Genomic DNA, 25529 nt, shown 5'->3' with positions numbered 1-25529 from the left:
AAGCCTAGTTCCGGGTCTTTAGAGTCCCGCAGTAGAACCCAGGCAGAGGAGCAGCTGGTGGTGGAGGAATCAATATCATTATATTTCTGTGTCTGTAAAATAAGGAAGGTCTAGACACATTTGCTTCCTGGGCCCAAGAATCTATAAATAATTCACCATTACCTCCCAGCCTAAAAACCCAAGGGCCACGCTTTGGCAATAAATTGACCTCTGCAATTCCCTTCCTCCGATGGACGGCAGGAAATGCCAGGCAATGGAAGGCCAATTACCTTGTATTGATATCAAAAAACCTTTCCCGGTTTGTGATATTAACGCTGTTAGAGTCATGAAGACCTCGGCAAGCATTCATCTGCAGCGGCTCTCAGGGGTGCCATAAATATATACAGAAATAGAATACCCTGTGCATGGTCCAGAGGACTCACGTGTTGCCTAAGAGAGCCAGACGTACCTGAAGGGCTTGTGAAGTCTCAGCATCAGCAAACACGGGCAGAAGGAGGAGATGGATAGAGAAGCTTTTACCAGAGCTCCTGGGTATATATACATGCAATACCAGGGAGGGCAACTTACGTCGCCTGGCTCCCCACACCAGAGTGGCACACAGTAGGTGCTCACCACATCTCAGTGGCATCCCCTGTAAGCAGAAATACTGTTTCTAGATTGGTCTGAGTTTCTTGGCCCCAGCAGTGTCTCTCCTCCACTTTCCCCTCCTTCCATCTGCCTGGGTCAGCTGTCCTACCTCTCTGATGGTGGTAGTCACTAGTCCCCATCCTACTGAGCGAAAGCTCCCTCAAGCAATGGTGACTCTGCTCTTTGCCTGACTGGGGCGACAAAGGCAGTTTCCCCGAGGAGTCTAATGACAAGAAGCTAAATCAGAGATAAAGGCTTCCCAGGTCTAGGAAGCTGAGATTCCAGAGGGCAGAGTGTGGGGAAATTCCACCTCCTAAAACACACAAGAAGGCCCCTTCTGCCAGTCAGCAACCCTTCCAGTTCTGCTCAAAAACAAACCACACCCAGTGGAGACTCGGGGCTCCCAATTTAAATAACATAGCAACACCTTAGAGACAAATCGGAAGTGACAGCCCTGATTTAGAGATGTGCGCGGTGAGGTGTGGAAAACCCCAGGATGGTGACTTCCCAGTGCATGGAAGGATGCACATTATATAAACAACACAGTGGTGGAGGTGGAGGGGTGAACCACAGGAAACGGCCTCAGCGCTAGCATGTCAAAAAGCAGGGCCACTGGATGATGGAGCATGCTGCCTGGGGCGGCTGCCCACTCTCCCCTTCTTTACTACCATGGGGTTGTTATCCTGGCATAGTCTCTAGACAAGCGAGAGACATGGTCTGGCTTATGGACGTGATTTACGCCAGGGGTTCTGTTGTTAAATCTCTGGCTCTTTTCCTAAGTCTGTTGCTTTTACAACTGCCAAACAAGACCAGGTGAAAGCAAGAGAGAGGCTGGAAAGGGGAGCAAAGGGGAGGAGAATCTTGGTTCAGAGACGCCCATTCTATCAGCCTGCCAGCTGTTTCTGCCTCAGTGCGAGCTTGTCTCCCAGAAACAACATCCATAGCTAACTGAGCATCTCTGCTTGCACTCTCATTTGGCTAGACTGCAGTCCTTCCTGGAGACTCTTCTTGGGGGCTACCCATAGGTCATTCTGCCCAGTTCTGCTCTTCTTCAGTCTAGTGTAGGACAAGAGAAGCAGGGTCCTGTTGACATCACCAAGCTGCCCAAGCCTGCAAACAGCCCTGCCTCACCAATGACGGAAACTCATTCCAGCTACCAGAGAGCTGGGTGTGGAGCTCAGACAGCTTACTACAGCTCAGCTACAATGTCTCCATCCAACCCTCCCTGACCTCTTGAGTGCAGGCATGGGGAGACCACATGAACCAAGGCATCTTTCTCTGCAGCTCTGGCCACCAGAAACTCTTTTAGCAGTACTAACAAACCCAGTGTTCTGAAGAGCTCCGTCTCCTCAGGGGCAAAGCTTAAACAGTATGAATCTGAGGGTATTTGCCGTGTGCGGCATCGGCATCTCTAGCCCGTCTGCATGACCGCTTGGGAGTCTAGGCCATGTTCAAAGATGTTTGATTAGCATGTAAATTAGTCTCGGATTCTGAGGCCTTCTGCAAGGGCCTCCAAATGCTTCTGGCTTACATGTAGATAGGTAGATGGATGGTGATAGACAGAAAGACAGGTGATGATAGAGATGGCTACTGGGAACAAACAAGCAAACAGGCCTGGGCTATCACTAATAATCTGGCAATAAAGTGAAATTCAAGGAAAGAAACATCACAGGAAGACTTCAGTCCAAGCCAGTCCATGGTGGCACATGCCTTTAATCCCAGTGCTTGGAGGGCAGAGGCAGGCAGATCTCTGAGTTCAAGGCCAGCCTGGTCTGCAGAGCAAGTTCCAGGACAGCCAAAGTTATACAGAGAAACCTTGTCTTGAAAACAAAACAAAACAAACAAAAACGAAAGAGACTTCAGTCTGTGTTGGACACTACATAATTTGACCACGTGTGAACTATTCATCCAGCTAGCCTTCTGCCAGAAACTAAGTCCTTGGAAGTCTGCTGGTACTTCCGCTCTCTCTTAGAACCCCAAACACAAGGGTTAGGCAATGACTTCTAGCCCAATATTTGCTTTGGTAAATAGTTTTATTGGCACACAGTTTTATTTATTCATTTATATTTTATCTCTGGCTGTTTTCTCACTTGGACAAAGTTGAAGAATTGCAGAAAAAGAGTCACATGGCCTTGCTAAGTCAAATATGTGGTTTGGACCTTTACAAATAAATGTTTGTTGACCCTGTAGCAGGTCACTGTAAGAGAGCAGAAAGATGGGTCACTAGATGATTAGACCTGCATCTGTCACCTGTGAACAGAATAGGGACAGTACCTGAATTCTTACACAGGGCAGACTTACACTGTGGAGAACAGTTTGGTTGGGGGAGAGAGGCCCAGGAAACTTGTCCTTTAGAACCCTTCCGTTTCTCTTTCCATCTGTTGGGAGCACATTTGCAGCAGATGCTTGCTTTGTGTTGGGTCTTGTTCTAGATGGTGGCACTGCAGAAGCAATGAGATCAGAGACCCCATATGTGGTGGCATTTCATTTGTGTTTTAATAAATAAAGCTTGCCTGAGGATCAGAAAAGTGAAACATCCACACTGGCCAGCCTTACAGACCAGGCAGCAGTAACACTCACCTTTAATCCCAGTAGCCACACTACTTGCCATAGAAACCAGGCTGTGGGGGCTGGAGAGATGGCTCAGCGGTTAAGAGCACTGGTTGCTCTACCGGAGGACCTGGGTTCAATTCCTAGCACCCACATAGCAGCTCAGAACTGTCTATAAATCCAGTTCCAGGGGATCTGACACCTTCACATGAATGCACATAAAATAAAGTTAAATAAATCATAAATATATCTTTAAAAAAAGAAAGAAAGAAACTGGTCTCTGGTGGTGCACGCCTTTAATCCCAGAACTACAGAGGATTATAAAATGGGAGGAGACCACTCTCAGACCTGCATCTTCATGAAGCTTAAATTTTAAAATAGGAAGAGAGACAAGAAGCAAAGATCTACCATCTCTGGTGGTGTCAGATACTTCCAGTACTACAAGGGGAAATAATTTGAGGGAAGGACTCAAGAGGTGTGGAGAGGTGCCATTCCACAGGGGCAGGCTAGGGAAAGTGTTGCTCAGAAGACAGATTTAAGAAGAGGGAGTTGGATATTGGAGAGAAGGCGCCAGCCATGGAGCAGAAAGTACAAAGTGCAAAGGCCGTGTGGTGTCTGAGGGTCAAATGGATGAAAGAGATGAGGAGAAAGCTCCCTGTGTTGAGAACGCTAACTAGGGGCCGGGTTCCCAGCTGTGCAGTCATGGAGATTTGTGTGGAGGAGAAACTGTTGGGATCCGGCTGGAAACAGAGAAGCTCATTGGATGTCTCTAGGAGCTAGGTAGGCTACAGAGAGAACTGGAGGAGGAGGGGTTGGCAGCCATCATGGCCATCAATCCCTACCTCATTAGAGCTTCCCCCGCCTCAGCAGGTTCAATGGTTAAAGACAGTGACAACTTCCTGCAAGCTTGGATAAGGTCTAACGTGTGTCAGACAGCTCTCCTGGGCCTGTGGGGTTCTTCAAGGCTGGAGCTTCAAGTGGCTCTTACATACATGCTCTGCTCACATCTACTGGCTTGAAGTGACCACAGACCCTCTGTGGACACATGAAGTCACATGGGGGTGCCCTCGCCAAAGGAGCTCTGGGACAGGGCAGTCACAGTCTGGGAATCCCTGAAAGCAGGCTGAATGGGTTCAGTTAGAGTAATGGCATTGAGGGAGAACTTAGAACAATCGTTCCTCCAGGAAGGTAGACATACTCGCCTCCACTGGCCGCTATCACATGGAATTAGCTGAGACCTCTGGCAGAATGGTCAGGAAGACAATGTGTGACTGTGAACCCTGGCTAGAACAACCAGAGCCCAAGTGGTGTGTGTGTGTGTGTGTGTGTGTGTGTGTGTGTGTGTGTGTGTGTGTGTGAGAGAGAGAGAGAGAGAGAGAGAGAGAGAGAGAGAGAGAGAGAGAGAGAGAGAGATTATATCAGAAAGATTATATCAGAAATAAAAGAACTTCTTAAGGTCAGGCCTGGGTGAGAGTCAGGTCCAGGGTCCGTTACTGTGTGGATTGGTCAGGCAGCAACACACTGCCTCCCTTTTGGTAAGTAGCTGAAGCGTGGATTCCTTCTGGGCCTTGTCACCTGGACCTTCAAGTAAAGCCAGTGACCTGACTTCAGGAGGCAGTGCCACTGTGTTTGAGGCACTGTCCACAGCTGCAACTTTTATCTTTCAGCTCCTCTTGGTGGCAACCTCTGCCACCCTCTCCGGACATCTCTGCCTTCGTGTGAGTTGTTCCTCCCTGAACTGCCTTTTCCCTCACAAGGTCCCTGTGCCTTAACCTCCTGCCATGCTCCCATCTGCACAAGACACCCTCCCATGGAGAGTGTACTCTGTTCCCAGCCCCTCTGGTGGCCTCATTTTCCCAGTCCTACCCCTCCCATGGGGCAAAAAATGATGCAGGGACCACTGGACACTGAACAGGGTCTTTCCAATATCTTTCCATCTCTCAGCTAGCTCAGGTGAGGTTTCAACATGCTCCCACTGAAACCACTCCATGGAAGAGCTGGGATTCCCTCTGCAAGGCTGCTGGCTCCAGCTCCAGGGAGGTCTGATTGGGAAGAGCCTCCTGAATGGCCCTCAGTCCGGCTCCCCTCTTGGCATGCACAGCCTGACCTCTGGAGGCCTTCTTAGATGGTCCAGTCTCTGCTCCACTTCCTTCTCTATACCTCCTTAACCACACCCCAACAATGACTCTAGCCTCCTCAGAACTCCCTAAGTAGACTCGATCCTTCCACAGTCCTAAGCTCATGGATCCAGTAAGCCAGTTCTTTGGCCAAGAAATGCTTTGGGTGTCTGTTGCTGCCAGTGTCAGGGAACCTCCAAGATCTGGCTGTGAGTCTTGTTTATCCTTCTACCCTGGCATCTGACCACACAATGATGCCAAGGTAAATGCCCCACAGAGCGTCATGAGGTATTTTCAAAACTACAGATCGTCAGGACTTTAGACAGAACAGAAAAATGGGTGATATAAACCAAGAGGCTTCCTGAGAGAAATTTTGGGGTGCTTCTCTGTCTAATAACAAAGTCAGAGTTCATATCATGTTTTTACATGGGCCGCTCCTTCCAGCGGGCACCTCGGGGGAGGGAAGAGCAAGGACACGGTATATGTGAGTCCCAGGCTGTAGAATCCTCAGTTTGTCCCCCAGAGAATGACCACTCTCCTGGTATGGACACTCTCACTGTCTCTGTGCTCACCGTGTCCCTCAGCTGGCCATGCCAAGTGTCCCTATGCTTTAAGAACCTGGCACTGGTGGCTAACGACGGGTCTTCTAAAGGTCATGGGCTGGATTCAGACAGACCTGCCTTCTCCTAGCTGACCTTGGGTGAGCTGCTGTCTTATTGCCATGGGATGATGGTAACATCAAGGAATCAGTCCCTCCACCACCAAATTCCCATGTTGAAGTCTTAACTCCTTGGGTCTCCCCTCATGAACCTGCTGTGGCTCTCTAGTGCCCAGAGACCAAGGTCACGCTCCTGGACTGCAGATCTGAGTTCTATTTCTTTTCCTCTCTATCTTTTCTCTTTTAGAATGTTCTCAGTCTTTGGGGCTTCTTCCATCTCACCGTTTGTTTTCTCAGTACCAGGGATTGACTCTAGGGCCTCACCTGTGTTAGGCAAGTGCTCTACCATTGAGCCTCAACCCTAGCCTCCTTAACTGTACACCCCTCTTCCCATCTCATCTCCTCATTCCCCTTGGCACCTGGCAAGTCACTATTATCAGCATGCCACCATCTCCTGACAGCCAGGCCCTGTGTGCTTTGTTTGCCCATCTCCGTCTCTGGCACCACTGGACATGCTTCCGGCCGTGCTGGACTCAGCTCAAGGACTGCCTCCTCCAGGCTGTCCTCCTGCCATCCAGCATGTGACAGGTACTCAGTAGCTATTTGTGGAGCGAATGACACCCTCATCCTCTTCCCCGTGGTGCACGGGTCAATGATGTCATCTTTCCCAGGTTCAAGTCTCTCTTGGATCTCTGTTCCACCAAGGCCCCACCCTCTTGTGTGATTACCCTGGTGAACTTTACAGACAAAGCAAGAGTCCAAATTCCAAGTCGTTTTTCCCCCCCCCCAGAGATGAATCCAGCTAAGTCAGATTCTGATCTTGAAATGACAAAATCAAAGATGCAGACAGCTGCAAGACACCTGGAGGAGCCACCTGACATCATTTTCCCCAGTGGCCTTTAGCATCAGAACCCATTCTTGCAATAACTTAGCTAGCACCCCAAATGTCAGCATTAACACAATGCTTACAACCCAGATCTGCCCTGGCACAGATGGAGCCTGCAATCTATGGCACCTGTACCATCTTGGAGACTCACCAGCCTTGGTTCCTCCGCATTTGACCCAGGAGGATACTGGCACTCAAAGTTTTCTATCTGCGTCAGGCTGCCCCCAACGCGCCCAGTGCTCCAACCACCCGAAGCTCAGAGCCTTTGCCCAGGTTTCTCTGAATCTATAGCCTCTCAGCCCCACCCTCCACCTGTAAGCCTGGGCTCAGCATCAGCCTCTGCCCCTCCCCCTAGCCACTTCTCTCTTGCCAGGAACCAGCAGCGGAAAGCCTGGCCTCTGGAAGACCTTCTGCTACCACCGGCAGAGCTCCCGGAATTGATCTCAGACTCAGACTCAGGAGCCAGGGATGAGTCATAACAGGTGGCTCTGAGTGTGGTTAAAAATTAAATTTAAAAAGGCAAGTCAAAACGTTAAGCTCAGGGCTCCTTAACTCTCTGCATTGATATTAGAGCCCGCAAGCCCTTTGGACCTGCGCAGCTCCCACTGTGCCCAAGTGCCCTAAGATATCTCAGTGCAGCGACGAGGAACTGACTCCGCACCCCACCCCCCAACACACCCTCTTCTACTGTCACCCTGTTTTTACTGGTCATGCTTCCCATCAACTAAGCACTCAACCCGTGTTTCCTGCGTTACAAATGGCCTAACGCGGGGCTTGTGACCTGAAGGTCTCTATGTGGGCGCAGCGCCCTCTGGCGGGCAGATCGTACGGGCACTCACCGGCGTGGGCGCGTTCACCACGGAGAGGTTGTACCCGTAGAGGAAGGATGATCCGAAGGCTCCCACGAGAGCGGCCACCACGAGCGACCAGGACCAGTCCTGAAAATGGAAAAGAAAGGGTCATCTTGTGGTGCCCCCTTAATGGGAAGGCAGTTCAGAGGGAATTCAGGCAGGAAAAGACGCAGGTTGGGGAAGAGGGTGCTGCGGGCAGTTTCCGGCCTGAGGTCCCTCCACGTGGTTGCCTTTCTGCAGGGTTGCCTGAGGGTCTCCGCCCCACCACCGCTGGATCTGGCCACTAGATGTGGTTTGACCCAGGAGGAGCAAAAGACAAAGCTAAGTTCCCTGCAGAGGTTGGCAGTCCTTGAACACTACTGCCAGACCACATTCTAAGCGCTTTCATGTTATCATTCTTCCTCTGTGTTATCATTCTTCCTCTGAAGGCCTAGACTAGTCAGTCCGGTTTCTATCAGTGTCACGGGGTGTGTGTGTGTGTGTGTGTGTGTGTGTGTGTGTGTGTGTGTGTGTGTGTCGCGCAGAGCTGTCCCTGGTGCTGCCTGGAGTCCGAGTTGGTTCCCATTGCAGGAGAAGTCTCTTCACCAGCACAGCTGACTCTTCACCTGGGCCTGAGACGGGTGATGGCCACACAGATACACAACCATGCACAGTTCTAGACCAAAGCATTAGCTTGCAGAGTGTAGGAGCCAACCATGATAAGCAAAATATGAATAGACCACCCAAAGGAAGTTCTTTTCTTCCAACCATTATCAGCTGCCGGAGTCGGACTCAGTCATCAATAAGTTTAATAGAGGCCTGAGTCTCAGTAGTTTTACCCTGAAGCAATATCTGGTTGCAGGAAGGACCATAAACTAAGATTACCTGAACACCACCCAAGGACAAACCATGCCTAATGTTCCAACCGCTGTAGATAGGATCACCTGCCAGCACACTCACCAGGACACCCCCATACAATCAGGGGCCCTAAACCTCAGAAACCCCTCACCCCCACCTTTACTACTATAAAAAACCCAACTCTAACTGAGCTTGGGGCTCTCTGCTTATTCCAATGCGTTGGACATGCAGAGAGACCAAGTTTTCAAACTTGCATAAAATAAAGCCTCTTTACTTTTACATACGGGACTCGGTCTCCTTGTTGGCTTTTGGGTGACTTCGTGGATTTGGGCATAACACAGAGCACTCAGACCTGCAGGTAAAGATGCAGGGCTTATGCTGAGAATGTGGCACCTGCGTCCAGGTACACCTGTCCCAGCCTCATCCAAGAGGACCACAACCAGGAACTGGCCATTGCACACAAACACCTGGGAACTGGAGCACAGACACAGGCCCGCTGCCTGGTGGAGGAGACCAGGGCATGCATTTCGTAAGTATGAGGTTCTGGCCCCCTCCCCCACCCATGTGCACCAAGGGTGTACCAAGACAATATCCAGTTTAGAAACCTAGATTGAGCACACATATAGTTTGGAAGGTGACACTGGCCCCTAACAGCAATTCCATGCTCTGTCCTTAGTCTCTCTTTGCTAGGCTCCAGTAATACACAGTAGTGGGCATTTGAGCAGAGCAGTAGCTTTCTGGGATTCAACTTGTCCATCTATAAAATGGGCTTTTAATAACAGTACTGCTGCCGAGAAACCAGTGTGCTGCTAGACACAGCCAGTTCTCAAAGAAAAACAAAATCTCTTTTACTTTCCTCTGGTCCAGCCTCTGCCAAGACAGGCAAGCTTCGACTTTCCACCCTGTCCACTGGAGCCCCACTGCCAAAGCCCCTTCCTCTGGGAAGCCTTCTGAAAGCCAGCTATGTGCCCTGCCTTGTCTCTCGTGTCTCTCTCTTTGATTCAACTTTGGATCCTAACCGTGCAGCTTTCAGTGTTGTAAGCTTTGACCGGGTACATGGCCATGCCTTGACTGGGCTTCCTTATCTTTAGGACAGGGTGATAATAGAGTTCACACCATAAGTGGTTTGCATAAGAAGCGGAGAGCCTGGCACTGGCATGGTGTCCCTTGTCAAGCTCCAAGGGGTGGAGCTTGTCTTGAGGACTGAGGCTATGTTGTTTGTCTTCCGTGATCCAGAGCCAAGCCTGCTGCTGAGGCAGCACTGAGTAGATGCTGGTGGCATGGTGGAAGACAGGGGGTGGGGGTTGTCACTCTAGGGATGAGTGGGCATTACCAAATAAAATGAGCCTAGAGCAGTGCTGTGCAGTAGGAGGGGCTTAAGTCCCTTCGGGCTCTGAACTCAGAGACCACTTCCTTTGAACTGCCCAGTATCAGCTATACTAAGCATTTTTTTCTAGGCCCTGCGCCTACCCCTGGCTCTCATCCCTGATCTTCTTAAGGGTGGACTGCTCCCATCAGGTCTGGAGGGGTCCTGCCAGGCAGAGAAGGATTGCAAGTGGAAGCCATCTCCTGCCTCAGCCCCTCGTCTGGGGGTTCTCTGCTTCTCTGTGGCCTATTGGTTCACTGGTCCTGTGTGGCCTGCTGTTGTCCCACCCCCTGCCCACACTTCCCTCTGAACCCAGGAAAAGATGGCCAGCCCTAAGCAAGCCTGAGGTGCTGTCCGCCAGGACCTCATTCTCGGTGCACCCACAGGATGCTGGAGTGGAGGCCCCGGAATCAACAGAGGCAGCACAGAATTTAAGCTCCGGCGGTCCTGCTTCCGAGTGTTATGCTACACAGCTGCCAGATACGGTTGAGCTCCTTCCCACAGCAGCCACCCAGGCCTGGACTCCCCACAGCGGGGAAGCCGGTCTGTGTTTACCTTCTTCCTCCTCAGCAGCCGGTGACCCACAGGCAACTCCCCAGGGCAGCTGGTATCATGTCTCAGGGAAGCTAAGGCGAACTCCCTGACATCCATGCTTTTTTGGTTTTGGGGGTTTTTGTTTTTTTCTTTTTCTTCCTGGCTGCAGGACCCTGGGCTTGCCAGGGCATCGCTACAATGAGGAGGCAGAGTCCACAGGAAGGGGGGCAGAACAGGAAGTGTGGCTATGTGATCATGCCTGAACAGGAAGCGAGCAACATTGCTCCTTTTTCCCCAAGCAACTGAAGACTCTATTTAAAAAAAAAGTCTGGGGTGGAGGAAAAAAATCTGCTCTCCCCAGGCACACCCAAGTCATTTTTTTTTTGACATTTTTTTCAAATGGTTGTCTCTTACAGGGCCAGAATTCAGGCTGGGTCAGCTGGCACAAACCTAGAGAAACTTCCTAAGAATTAAAGCCAAAGGCTTAAGCTTAGAAGCTGGGTGAGTTCCAGTGCTGACTCTTCCATTAACTGTGTGTCCACAGGCAAGTCCTGACACTTCTCTGAGCTGCCACTCTGCCAGGACAAAATGGAATATCGATCTTTTTCTAAATGTCCTGCACAGTCATTCTGCTGCTCAAAGCAGACAAGCGGTTCAAGCAGCCTGCAGGAATGTCTGTGGACCTCTCTGCAGGCCCCAGCCAGCTCAGGGAAAGCATAAAGAGACAATGACATCATGCACACCAGGACAGCATGAGAATTAATTCATTCTGTGGCCAGTTTGCCCCAGTGGCAGTCAGAGAAGTATCTTCAATGACCCATGGTCAGGACAGGCAGTATATGTGCTCTGAGAGTCTGGGAAGGAACAGAAGCCAGTTTGGTCAATGCAGAATGCCTAGGAGATGAGGGGTGGGGTTCAAGCCCTCACACAGACTCTGAGAAGCTAGCAAGCTTTGTGTAGCGGGAAGGACACATGGAGATCAGGAATGCAAGGAGAACTGTGCTGGGGACCTAATTGTCACCTACCCCTGAAGGCATCCAGCCCCACAGGCACATTAAGGAGACAATGATGCCCAGGGTAAGCAGCTGGTCTCTGAGCAAGAAAAACCAGCATTGGTCCTCAGCCAGGCATTCATGGAGCCCAGGTAGTCACTCAGTATGACATTCCTCAGCCAGGAAACATCTCCTGCAGGCACAAATAGCTGATGCAGGTGTCTGTTGTGGAATATTAGTTGAAGATGTGATACATTTGTTTATGCTGTGGGACATTTGTTTTAAGGATGCAAAGATGCATTGCATTCTTTTATGTTGCATTTGTTTACCTCTGTGAAGCTGGGTTACTTTGTCTGTCTACAACACCTGATTGGTCTGATAAACAGCTGAATGGCCAATAGCAAGGCGGGAGAGGAATAGGCAGGGCTGCTGAGCAGAGAGAATAAATACAAGGAGAAATTGAAACTGGAGATTAGAGGGGGGAGGAGTGAGAAAAAGGAAGGAAAGGGGGACTCCAGGGACTAACCACCCAGCCACACAACCAACCAGGGAGTAAAAAGGAAAGAAAGATATAAAAATAAAGATAAAAAGGCCCGAGGTAAAAACATAGAAAAGAAATGGGTTAATTTAAGTTAGAAAACTTGGCTAGAGACCAGTGGTGGTGCTGGCACACTCCTTTAATCCTAGCACTTAGGAGGCAGAGGCAGGTGGATTGCTGTGAGTTCAAGGCCAGCCTGATCCACAAGAGCTAGTTCCAGGATAGGCTCCAAAGCAACAGCGAAACCCTCTCTCAAAAAAACAAAACCAAAACCAAAACCAAACAAAAAGCTGGTTAGAAACAAGCTAAGGCTGGGCATTCATAGGTAAGAATAAGTTTCTGTGTATAATTTGTGAGCTGTGTGACAGACCTCAAAGAGTTAAAAAAAAAATATACCACAGGTGACAGGCAAAAAGACTAGATAGCTGCGAAGGACGGAAGCAGAGAATCAGGGACTGCCACACCCCTACACACCAAAGACTTAACAGTCATGGCCTCATTTCTTCCTTCATCGCCACTGAGCGCTCCTCAGTGTACTGTTTTCTCACTGCAACAACAGATCGTATCAGCCATTAAAATCTTCTGAAACAAGCTGGGTGGTGGTGGCACACACTTTTAATCCCAGCACTCGGAAGGCAGAGGCACTCAGGAGGCAGAGCCAGACGGATTTCTGTGAGTTCGAGGCCAGCCTGGTCTACAAGAGCTAGTTCTAAAGCTACAGAGAAACCTTGTCTCGAACAAAAACAAAACAATAGCAGCAACAAAAAACTTCTGAAATTTCATCAGGTGAACCCTACCCGACTTAAAGTCCCCACAGAGGCAGCCCAGTTCAAGGGCACAAGGATTCGTGTGGTTCACTTACGCGTGCAAGTACAACCAGATATACTAGTTGTACAACAATGAGGAGCTTTCTACCCCACCCTCATCTTGCTTATCATTAAGAACAGGATGCGTAGAGGTCAGATATTCCTCTTCTGATGGGCTATAGCAAATTGAACCTTAGAGGGTTGCCACGGTGACCTAGAGATGATCTCTACATTCCATCTCTCTCTCTCTCTCTCTCTCTCTCTCTCTCTCTCTCTCTCTCTCTCTCTCTCTCTCTCTCTTACACACACACATGAGAGTTGGCTGTTATTATGGTAACAACAGAAAAGAACCATAGGAGGGGGGGAAAAGACGGGGCTCAGATTCCTTGAACTCTTCACCTACTGTGTGGAAACACACGGATATTCCCTGAATTCCTAGTGTCTCCATTTCTATTCTTTGCCAAGAACAACAGTTTGACCAAGAGAAGTGAATGCGGGGGGGGGGGGGACACACACACCCATGTCCATGCAAAGGTCCCAGAGGGGTGGCTCTGGCTGGCTGTAAGCTCTTCCATGTGGTTCAGAGAGGGACAAGAAGGGCTAAGCAAGGGGACCATCCCAGCTGCTAAGTGTTAGGTTTTAGCCAATCGGACTTGGTGTTCCCACCATTTTACAGACACTATCAGGCACCCCATGGTGGTTTTGGGTGTGGGGAGAGGTCTGTGCTAGGCTCCCTGGGACCTCCAGACATCAGGCTATGAGAAATCCCAGAGGGGAGACCACTCTGTCTCCTGCAGAAGCTCTCTTAGCAGATTCTGAGTTCTTTGTTGCTACAAAGAAGCAAACAGCCTGTCTAAATTTGTAAGGCAATCTTCCTCAGTATCCTAACTCCTGGAATATAACAGGCCACTAGGAACTTAGAGACCTCAGACACCACTGGCAACTGAGGTAGCTTTTCTCTCTAGTGACACCTGTAGCTGCTAGATTGCTCATTTCCCCACGGTAGAAGGGAAATGAGCATTTCATAAATGCTCTAAAGCAGTCACCAGCGTCTTCTCCAGTGCCCTGATATTTCCTATGTTCCTTCCCTCTTCTTCTGAACCCTTAACACATCCTCTCTGATATTAAATAAATCCCGTTGCCTAAAGGTATCATCTTTTTCAGTGTCCTCAATCCTAATGGAGACCTTTTTGCTGAGGAATTCCCAGAGGCAGAATTAGGTTGAGCACAGATGGATTTCAATGCATGCGTATTGAAATTGTGTGCGTGTGTGTGTGCTTGTGTGTGTGTGTGTGTGTGTGTGTGTGTGTGTGTTGTGTGTGTACACACAGGGTCGAGGCCAAAGTGCCTTCCTCTTACCCTGCACCTTATTTTTGGAGACAGGATCTCTCACCGAATGTGGACCTCCCCAATACCTTTATGCTGGATGACTAGTGGATTCCAGGGACCCACCAGTATCCTGTCCACCCTGTCTCAGCACCACAGTTACAGATATGCACCCCCCCCCACCACCACTTCTGGCTTTTACTTGGGTTCTATGCAGCAAGTGCTTGACCAACTGAGCCATCTCACCAGCTCCTCAATGCATCCTTAAATTTAAGAACAATGACCAAACCGTTGTCATTATCAAGGTCCCCTCTTCAACTTTTGGAATGGGGACCCTCACAGCAAGTCCAGAGAACCACCCGTATAACAGGACTTTGGTGACCGTGTCGCTGCAGAGCCCATCCCAGACCTATAAACAGTCCACAGCGTCATTCACAGCTGTCCTCTTGGCGTTCTCTGCTGTTGCCTCCCCAGCCCCCTCCCCTGGAGGGGCAGCCAGAATGAGCAGGAAGGACTGCCCTGTCCTGGCTGCTGAAATGGCCAGGTAAGAGAAAAACAAGATAACAGGACTGACCACCTTCCTCTTCTGCTGGCTTTCTTTGTGTTCTGCCGGGTCCCTCTCGTTGAACATCATGGTTGGTTTTTTGGGCCTTGGGCTTCCTCTTATTCCTAAGAGCAAAACAAAGGATGACATTTAAAGAACCATCAAAGATATGTAAGAGAGGGGGATCCAGCAACACACTCATTACTCCAGCTACTCAGAAGCTAAGGCAGGAGGTCACAAGTCCAAGGTTGCACAGTGAGTCAAGGTCGGTCGAGCAATTTAGTGAGAACTTATCTCAAAATAAAAAGTTTTTTAAAGGGTTGGAGATGTAGATCAGTGGTAGAACACTTGCTTAGCATGCATGAGGTCCTGGTTTCACCCCACAGTACCCTACAAAAAAGAGGAAGTCACAGGATGCTCTCAGGCAAATGGGATGAGACATTGCTCTGTCCTCATTTGACCCCGAATCCCCAGAAGACCCAGTCACCTCCTGGCACAACTCTATTTAGGAAACATGAGACAGGGCTGTGTTTCCCATACCAGCCTCATAGCTTAGGGAATGCAGACTGTTCCCTCACAGGAGCCCCACTTGGAAGGTCATGCTCACAAAGGCACATGCTCGAAATACAGACTGTCTGTCTCCAGAGGGGAAGCTGAAGCCAGTGGAAGTTGAGACAAAGTATCGGTCTCGCCTGTCAAGTTGGGAACAGTCACCAAAACCATAACCTAAATCACAGAATGACAGAAGTGGGAAATGTTGCTAGTCTTCTAGAGTTTTTAAAAATGTTTTCGTGCTTCAGGAGGATGTATATGCATTAGCTTAACTTGTCACAGAGTTTGTAAAATTTATCCTATGATAAGAAAAAAAATGAACACAAAGATTTTAGTCCAAGATATTTATTGCGACATTTTCTATGCTAGTTGCCATAGTGACTGTGTGGTGTGTTGCAGCAAGGTGCCCTCACCCGTGCATAGCACAGCACCCAGAAAGACCCTCTGCAAATCAGAGTGGGAGGACTCCCGAAGACAAAGCTCCACTCTTCCTGTGAGTGCTGGGGCTTTAAGGGCCGTTGAGGGATCTTCCGCCCCTAATTCAGGGTTGGTCAGTTTAAACAAACACAAGGAGGCTGATAGGGCCAAACTTTGGAGTAAGCATGTCCTGAGCCTGCCTTGAAACCATCAGACCAATCCAGACCAGTTCACAGGCAGGGAGCCCTGCTGGCAGGAGAAAAAGCCCAAAACTATACCAGGCCTTCAGGTTTTTGTTTCTGGTCAGGAGTATGCAGAAGAAGCAGCAAGAATATCATTTTTAAAAATCTGCCGTGGCTCCTTTTTCTTTCTGTCTACTGGGGATCTGTCTAAGACTTGTAGCAGGAAAGTTTATGTATATCATGGTTCATCCATAGTGGAAAGTATGTATGTGTGTATGTTATGTTGTGAATGTGTTGCGTATGTGTTAGGTGTGTATTATGTCTGGAGTGTGTGTGCATGCATATGTGTGTGTATGTTGTGTTGTGAATGTGTTGCGTGTGTGTTAGGTATGTATTGTCTGTTGTGTACATGTGCGTGTTGTGAATGTGTTGCATGTGTGTTAGGTGTGTATTATGTCTGGTGTGTGTGTGCGTGCGCGTGTGTGTACATGTGTTGTGTTATGTGTTAGGTGTGTATTATGTCTGTTGTGAGTGTGTTGTGTTGTGAATGTGTTGCTTGTGTGTTAGGTGTGAATTATGTCTGTTGTGAGTGTGATGTGTGTTTATGTTCTGTGTTATCTATTGTGTATGCTGTGTGCATTCTGTGTGCATGTGTGCGCACACACACACCAAGGCTAGAGGTCCATGTCAGGTGTCATCCTCAAATGGCCAAGATCTCTCACTGAATCCGAAGTTCACAGATTTGACTGGTCTGGCCGCTCAGCAAGCTCCAAGGATCCTCGGGTGTCTGCCTCCCGTATGCTCAGGTTTCTGATGTTACTGCAATGCCCAGCTTTTTACCTGGGCGCTGTGGATCAGAACTTAGGCCTTCATGCTGGCACATCAAACACTCTACTCACTGAGCCTCTCCCTAGCCCATAGAACATCTTATAGTCCTTAAAAATGTTATCTAGGGATTGGGCAATGGCTCAGTGGTTAAGAATATACACTGCTCTTGCAAAGGACCCAAGTTCAGTTCTTAACATTCGCAGGAGGAGCTCACAACTGTCTGTACCTACAGCTCTAAGATATCCAACGCCCTCTTCTGGCCTCCTCAGGCATCTGCACTCATAGGCACACTCACAAAGACACACACACATATACATAATTTAAAATAAAGTAAATCTTGTTTTAAAAGCCTGTTATCTAAACACGTGTGACAGGAAAAAAAAATCCTAGGAGTAAATTTCTATTTGATAAGTGGAGGAAGCCATATAAGTGAATATGTATCATTTGATATTAAACACGGATGTACTGATGATTAATGCTTTATATGTTAAACATTGCTTTGCTTAAACTAAGTCTGTGTCCTCTTACGCAGATCCAAAGGTAGGATTTGTGTGTTGAGCACTGATTCAGCAAACACTAATAAACCCAGTACCCTTGTTGTAGGGGATCCAGTCCTGAGCTAGGCAGCCTTCCCTTTGCTCTCCCAGAGCAGGTGTTTTAGAAGAGCACTCAGACTGTTCACAGCTGCATGGGACACGAATGGCTGGCCAGGCATGGGGGGGCAGTGGAGGTGACAGAGCAGTAGGGATGGGTGGGGGCAGTGGAGATGGGGCTGCAAGAATTAGCATGGACAGTGGAGATGGGGCTGAAGGGTGAGCAAGGACAGATATGTTTTCACGCATGAACAGATAGATGGGTCAGAAACAGCAAACCTAAGTTGCAGTCATCCGTAGCTGTGATAGCATGGAAATTTCGATCTTCTTGTTCTGTTTTGTTTTGCTTTCCCATAGTTTTCCAATTTTTCTGCACTGGAAAAAATGCTAATCTAATGACACATTTAATTGTTTTAATTTTTAAAAAAGTTCTGAAGTTTTGAGTAGCCAAGCCGGGTCACAGTCTGCAGGCTTCTCACAGAATGCTACAGCCTGGGCTGGATTTAGGCCCAGGAGCCTGACAGCTGCCTTAGCCGGATGTCAGTGGGACACTGGAGGCCCTGCGCTGATGGTGGACACACTGATGGTGGATGTGGTACCACACTACATCCTAGGGCTATTTTCCCTTAAACATTTGCAAGCGTCTCTGCAGTTGCCTAGGCTACCCTTGGCCTAGATGAAAGAAGGTAATGCTTTATGTCTCACTCATCCCCATCACCTGCTTCTCCTTCTAGAAACCTGACCTGTGTCTGCCTGGTACCCCAGGAGAGTCAGGACACAGAGACAGCTCTCTCTCTCTCTCTCTCTCTCTCTCTCTCTCTCTCTCTCTCTCTCTCTCTCTCTCTCTCTGTGTGTGTGTGTGTGTGTGTGTGTCCCCTATCTATCTATCTATCTATCTATCTATCTATCTATCTATCTATCCATCCATCCATCCATCCATCCATCCATCCATCCATCCATCCATCCATCCATCCATCTATCTATCTATCTATCTATCTATCTATCTATCTATCTATCTTCTATGTGATATGTGTCTCTATCTGTATCTGTGTGTGCATATCTGTCTATCTCTCTGTGTTTACCTGTGTGTATGTAGTGTATGCCAGTCTCTCTGTCTGTCTGTCTGTCTGTCTGTCCGTCTCTATGTGTGATGGCCCATTTTATGTATCAACATGGTTAGACTGCAGAGCCCCTGTTTGGATAGCTTCAGAACAATTCAGATGTTGCTGAAAAAGTGTTTTTCACTTTAATCAGCATCTGCAATCCTCTGACTTAAGTGAAGCAGATGGCCCTCTGTGATGTAGGTGGCCGTCCCCAGTCACTTCACTACCCTAAGAGAAAAGCGTGTGAGCCCCGAGGAGGAAGGGGATCCACGTCAGGACTATGGCACAGGAGTTCTGCCGAGTTTCCAGTCTTGGAACATGACTACATCAATCAACAAAGTTAAAGTGAATCTGTAGCTTGATGTGTGGATTTGGGGCTTTCCAGGCCCCAAAGCTGTGTGGCACAGTCCCTTAAAGGAGTGTGCCAGACGGAGCGGGGGGTGGGAAGAGGTGAAGATAATGTCCTACTGGTTCCGGTTCTGGGTCTCCCCGGGCTAGACATGAAGAATAGTCTTTAATATCCCTGCCTAGAAAAGGTTACCCAGGGAGAAGGAGCAGAAAGAGGCCTGGTGAAGCTCCACCCCCCCCCGAAACAGAACATGGGGAACAAGGAACAGGGGAGGACGCAGGATACAGGAAACAAGGCCACCGAGGACTGGGGGGATGACAAGTCAAGTTAGTACTCAAGGGTTGACGGTATCAAGAGAGTGGGTGTCATTAAAGCAAGGGTGTTCTGACGGTTCTGGCAGGGGGAGGGACAGAGAGCTAAAAGAGGAGCCTGTGTGGAAACTGGCTTTACAGGACATTGGCAGGGAGCCACAGTGGAGGTGTGTGCCATCAAAGCATGGAGCAGGGTAAAACCCTGGCAAGGACCAAAGATTTGAGAAGATAGATGACTGTTATGAAAGACCTTGTATGTTCTGGGATCATCCATACCCCAAAGCTACCTGTGCTCCTACACCTGTACATGCTGTCCTGTGCCGTCTGCCTCCCGTCCCACTCTGTCTGCATTCCATCACCCAAAGATGTCAACAGAAAGAGTAAAGCAAACAGTCAACCAAATAGAAGGCAGGGACTGGTGTGGGAGTAGGTTGTGAATTCAGTCTGGAGAGCAGCCTCGTACCCACCCTTGCTAGGGCATTGCTGGTAGGGAAGAAAGATAATAGGCATCTACAATGGGTGAGTTCACAGTTTCCAGCACGGGCTTAAACTTGGAAACAGATTAGGAAGATGTGACCTCAGTTGTGGCTGGAGTACGCACCCACCCCTGGGGTCGTTGAGAAGTCAAGGTCAGGGTGTGCAGGAAGCTGTCGAGAGCATGGAGGACAGACGTGGGTGGGAGCAAGAGAAGGTACTGAGTCCATGCGACAGGATTAGAACAAGGGACCATGGGCCAGGGAGGGTGGACAGAGACTCCACAAGTCCCCAAACAACAAGGCTTCTGTGTGGAGAGGAACCAGTTAAGCGTGAGGACAGGATGAGGGATATGCACACTCTAGGAAAGATGCTCTACCTGGTCATGCTCCTGGTCCTCTCCCAGGCACATCTAAGATGAGGGATATGTGCTTCCTAGGAAAGATGCTCTACCTGGTCGTGGTCCTGGTCCTCTCCCAGGCACATCTAACCTTTGGTCCATGGGCTGCATATTCCCTAGAATAGCTATGAGTGTAGCCAAACACAAAACAGTAAACAAACTGAAAATATGAGGGTTTTTTGAAGTTTTTTTGGTTCAATTACGTCATACTTGAGCGTTAGTTCTGTAGATAGCAACAGGATGCTGCATTGTCCAAGCCTGGGCACCTGTGTGAGAGGGCTCTGACTGATGAATTGGGCTTCTCAATCAGTCACAGACAATTGGGATTCTGTCCTATTTCCTGGTCGGCAAAGAACAGCAAGAGAGCTGCTAAGTCAGCCAAATCTCCTGCCCACGGCAACTGTTCCCGCAAGGGTTCCAGGCTAGAAGCCTCACTGTTGGGAACCCACTCCAGAGCCAAGGACACTCGTCCTCAGCCCCAGTATGGCCCATCACCAGCACGGCTGTGCAAGGCCACATTTGAAAGGTTATGCCAGGCAGCAAGGACTCTGATACCAGGCATTCCAACTTACAGCTCTATAACTTAGAAAGCTGCGTGGCTAGGAGAAAACGGTTTGACTTCTCTCTGCCTCCATTGCAAATGGGAAGGGTGGCAAGGCCACCCTCCTGAGGCTGCTGTGAGGATGAACTGAACTCCTCATAGGTTGTATCTAGTCCACAGCAAAGGTCCAGGAGCGAGGATGGCAGGGTAATTCCAGCCCAAAGTGCAAACAGCCCCTGTAGACAGATATGGTGTTCCCTGCTAATGCAGGCCTCGTGATACCTTAGAACCAGGTAAGATGACTCACCAAGTCCATGTAGTATTGAACTAAAGAACTCTACACGCCCTCAGAAGGCTTAAATAGGGTAAGAAACAAACAAAGCCTGTAAGATGAATACAAGACCTGTTTGGGGATAAATAGGAGAGTGTCAGCTCCCAGCCCTCAGCCTGCAGAGACCTGTCATTCAGGACGAAGCTATGCCACTCCCCACATGAGAACGCTCCTGTACCCAGTGGGGAATGGCCCAGTCCCTTGAATGTCCCTTGAACCTGCCACAGCTCATGGTCTTCTTCATGGGGCCTCCTCAGAATTCAGCAGCTACAGGGTTAATAGTCAATGGAGCCAAACACTAGGACTCTGCTCTGGCAATGTGATCCACCTCTTCCTAGGCCATCCCATGGTTAAATATTTAGTAAACCACCACCATCGCTTTTCTGCTGCTAATCAAACCCCACAGGGTTAGAAGGAAGGCAGCTCTGCTCAAAGAAGCCCTCACTCACAGTTTGGAGGCTGGCTCTGAGCCCAGAGAGCCAAAGTGAGATCTCCTTCAGAGCCCACATTGCCTTCAAGAGCAAAGGCAAGTAAAGGTGCTCCCAGCATCAGCAGGCCGCAGACATCAGCCAAAGGGCTCGTGGACTTTTCTCCCTCCTGGCCAGGCAAGCTAAAGGCCACCCTCCCTGGAAGTGCCTATGCCACTGCCTGGCACATCTGGCTCTACCGAGCTGAGCAGAGGTAAGTGCTGTCTCCAACAAGCTGCTGGCTGGCAGTTCAAACAGAAAATCTCACCGCAGAGGCCAGTGAGATGGTTCCGTGGATGGTTCCAAGTCCAGTGGTCCAAAACCTACACGGTGGGGGGAGGGAGCAAAGAGCCAACCTGTGCAAGTTTTCCTCTGACCTACACACACACACACACACACACACACACACACACACACACACACACACACAGAGAGAGAGAGAGAGAGAGAGAGAGAGAGAGAGAGAGAGAGAGAGAGAGAGAGAGAGAGTAAACAAGACACGATACACACTGGGCCTTGAAATCTCCTACTGGCTAGCAGCTTTTGGCTCTGGCTTTATTCCTGGTGTTCAATATTTCCTTGAGTTCAGTTCCTGCCTTTAGTGTGAAGCTAAAGTGAATTCTAAAACCAGGATCTGGAAATGAACGTGGAACAAAGGAGACTTTGAGAAAAGGAGGGAGAGAATAAGAAAGGGGGTATGAAGATTCAGAGGGGACAATTAAGGACAATTAAGAGGAGGAGGGAAGAGAGAAGCAGGAAGGAGAGGGAGGAGGGAGGAACATGGGAATAGCTACAGCCATACCCAGACACAATGCTGTCCCTATAGAAAGCTTGCCAGACACCACACTATAAATACTTTATCTGTGTATTCTCCCTTAATCTTCACCCAACCTTGCAAAGCTGGTTCTCAAATTCCTCCTTTGTCAAATCCCTGCCTCAGTTTCTCTGGCAGTCCTCATCATTGGCGAAATCCTCCGTAAGCTGCCCCCAAGTCAGCAAGGGTAACTCACCTGCGCTCTGAGCCGCCTCACTCACTCTAGGCTAAAGAACAAAAGGACGGTGCCTCGTAAATAGGTCAGCACCCAATATGATCAGATGTGAACCTGGGAACTTGTGAAATAAGCCAGCATTAATGATTAAGCCGCATCCAACTGTTACTGTAAACATCCCGGATGCCCATCATGATAAGCAATCAATGATTAATGTCTGAAGATCGATGACGGCAAGCTGGGCTGATTGAAAACATTCCTGTGGCAGTGTGTGCTCGTGCGGCAGCGTGTGCTCGAGCAGGAATCCAGGGCAGAGAAGTCCAGATGAAGCCATTCCCAGACCAGTCAGTGGCGTTGGCATTCGTTCTATGTGTGTCTTATCTGATCCCCTTAACAGGAGGGTGCCAGCATGGGACAATTAAAAAGCCCCGCCTGAAGCAAAAGTCTACTGGAATGCCACGGAAGAGTCACAGCATTGTAACAAATGACACATAGGTAGGTATCAATCCTGGAGCCCGGGTGGGCAGTGATGGGCAAGTTCTTTCTGCTTGGTTCCCTGGCTCTCACATTCAGCTGCATTTATTATATAAACAGTCCAGGCTCTTCTGCCTAGGGATGACACCACCCACAGTGGCCTGGGCCCTCTTGTATCAAGTAGCAATCAAGAAAGAGTTCACAAACACTCCCCCAGGCCAATCTGATGGAAGCAATTCTTCAATTGAGGTTCCCTCTCCCTGAGTGTGTCAAGTTGACCACCACAATTAGCCATAACACCTACTATATAGCCAGCATGTAGCTAGATAATAAACAAGCTTCGAAGAAGAGCAAATCTGTCCCTTCTATCCAGCAATCCACACTGCAGTGAAAGAAAAAAACCAATGAGAGGGAGCTGCACTTAGTAAGCACCTACTGTATATCAGGCACATTTGATGCGGAGCCTCATTGAATGGTATGGGGTGATTGCATCTGCAGCCTACAGCTGTAGGTGAGAGATAGACCACCCGGCCAAGGTTCCAGGCTTAGGGATTAAAGTTGGGGTGCAAAGCAAGATCATCCACTCTGTCTCCCCCACCGATGCTCCTTCATGATGGCTGTGGAAAGCTTGTCAGCAATCAAACAGACAGAAGCAGGTGGGTGACTGGGCAGGGCTGAGACCTCAGTGGCTGTGCGGACTAGTTTGTGTGTCAACTTGACACAAGCTACAGTCATCTGAGAGGAAGAAGCCTCAATTGAGAAAATGCCTCTACAAGACTGGGCTATAGGCAAGCCTATTTTCTTAATTAGTGACTGATGGCTACAGCAAGTCAGACTCCTGCAAACCACCCTGCCTAAAGCCCTCGATGGTTTTGTAGGAATCCAAACGTCCTGAGCTCCACTCAGACAGTCCTTGCACCTCATCAGTGTGACTATAGCCCTCAGAAGAAGGCTTCGGCATTCCAGACTGGGGCTCAAATTCTAGAGCTGCTATTAAGCCACTGGGGGTCTCCAGAAAGTTACCATGACCACACCTGCCCCCCACCCTTTATTTTCACTTTCTCACTAGACCACTATGGCCTCTGCCCCTGGCCTTCCTGCTGTCCTGGATCACCCACACTTCCCCTGTCCCAGGACAAGCCCTGTCATTCCTGCCTTCTAACCAGGAAACCCATCTTGCCCTCACTCAGTACTTTAATTTTCTTCTTTTGGTCGATGAGTTTACCTTATTTGTCTGGGGGTTTTAGCTACTGATTTCTGCGGAATTTAACCCCCTAGGCATAGACTTCCTCTCCTCTCCTCTATGTTGACTCTCCAGTGTCCAGAGCAGTGATCAGTATTCCTGACCACAGGAGTCAGAATGCCAGGCCAGATGTTCGACTCAGTTGCAGCTGCCAGAGAGTGCCACTAAACATCACACCTGAGACTGACACAGAGACAGAGCCCTGTGATGAGCTGAGCTGGGTGCTGGGTGCTGGGTGCTGGGTGAGGATGGGCAGACTTCTCCGTATCAGAGGTACAGTCCTGTGACGTTGGTGACACTGGAGTCCAGGGTCCTGTGTTGGTTCAGGGACCTCCTACCCAGCTGGCTTTCCTGTCGCTTGACTCCCACCCTTCCTGCACCCGGCCAGAGCCTGGGTCTGCAGTCTGCACTGAATCATAAGTCTCCTGCTACCCATCCTCTGGAGACCCAGAGGGGCCGCTGCAGCTCCCCACAGAGAGGGGCCTGGCTATCAAAGTGGCTGCTGTAGCTGCGGTGTTCTGTGCCTGTTTGTGGTGCTCACGGGCATCCCACAGGACATGTGACTTCTCCACGGACCAATCTCGATGGAGAGGTGACAGTTTGGGTGCACAGTCATTAGAAGTTGCATAAATCAATCTCTCTGGGGGCATGTATATGCGCGGGCATGTGGAAGCCAGAAGTTGACATTGGCGTTTGTTCCTCAGGCAACGTCCACCTTGACTCTTGAAGCAGGGGCTTTCACTGATCTTATCTGCTTGTCTCTACCTCCCATTCCTGTGATTCCAAGTGCATGCCTTCATGTATGGCTTTTTTTTAAAGTGGGTGCTGGGGATCAAATGTGGGTCTCCATGTGTATAAGAAGAGAACATTACCAATCAAGAATCCCCCAGCCCCACAATTCTTTTGGTTAAAGAAATTCAATAAACATAAATATCTCTCTAGACTTCTTCAAAGTTACTCATTTAAGAAGTGGATCTGAACATTCTGAGATCTAGAGCCTCTTCTTTGACCCTTGGATTTGGCTGAAGTGGAGCAGCAGAGTTCTGTATACACACCAACCAAAGTTCAGACGGTGACTGTCGCCAGCCAGCTGTGTGGCCTCAGAGCACACTCTTAACCCCTCTGAGTTTGGCTTACCTGAATCACAAGGGCAACAGAATGCTCCTGTTTGGGGATTAACAATAACATGTGGACACAACACCCAACACCTAGCAGACTAGCTGAGTGCAGCTATTTTCAAGGTCTGTAAATCAATAGTTCGTAAAATTCAGAGGACTCAAGATAAATATTTATACTTCGGCATTCATTAAGAGTTTTTCTCAGGTTCTTGTTCTGCTTGGCTCGAGTTCTCTGGCAAGAATGTAGCAGTCTCTGGGGCCTGAGGTTTGCATCACTATGCTGCCTCCTGGGAGACTCAGTCCATGTGGAGATGGTGAGCAAAGGCCCACAATGTGCGTGCTGGCCAGCATGGGTCTTACTGAGACTTGAAGAGGCCAGTTTGAGCCCTTTTGCTGGACACAGCCCTGGAGAGTAAGAGCCTTGGGCTGCTGATGGTGTCTCTGCCCACTGCAGGGATCAAATGTCTCAGGTAGAATAGAGAATAGAGAAGTCCAGAAGTGAGGGTGTTGGAGAGGGTGGTTCTG

The 25529-nt window shown here is 49.2% G+C and overlaps 2 protein-coding genes across 5 annotated transcripts in view; one reads left to right on the top strand and one right to left on the bottom strand.

The window, feature by feature from the left end:
- Slc2a9 (solute carrier family 2 member 9) overlaps nucleotides 1–14745 on the bottom strand; it is a 128423-nt gene extending 113678 nt beyond the window's left edge. For 2 of the 4 annotated variants that reach the window (XR_012907293.1, XR_012907294.1), the window contains exons 1-2: nucleotides 10448–10636; nucleotides 7678–7776 (exon numbers count right to left, since the gene is read on the bottom strand). Coding sequence is in view for 2 of the 4 variants with exons in the window: in XM_075943698.1 (XP_075799813.1) it covers nucleotides 7678–7776; nucleotides 10448–10543 (195 nt within the window). In the remaining 2 variants the exon portion in view is untranslated. Of the gene's footprint in view, nucleotides 1–7677; nucleotides 7777–10447; nucleotides 10646–14662 lie in introns of those variants that run through there. The other 2 variants (XM_075943699.1, XM_075943698.1) reach the window with 2 other exon arrangements.
- The window catches only part of Tmem128 (transmembrane protein 128), a 286921-nt gene that overhangs the window by 210424 nt on the left and 50968 nt on the right, over nucleotides 1–25529 (top strand). The window lies entirely within an intron of this gene.

Source organism: Microtus pennsylvanicus, chromosome 12 (genome assembly GCF_037038515.1).
Source record: "Microtus pennsylvanicus isolate mMicPen1 chromosome 12, mMicPen1.hap1, whole genome shotgun sequence".
Taxonomy (NCBI): domain Eukaryota; kingdom Metazoa; phylum Chordata; class Mammalia; order Rodentia; family Cricetidae; genus Microtus; species Microtus pennsylvanicus.
Note: the sequence above shows the minus strand (reverse complement) of the source record. Positions and strands in the feature narration are given on the sequence as shown.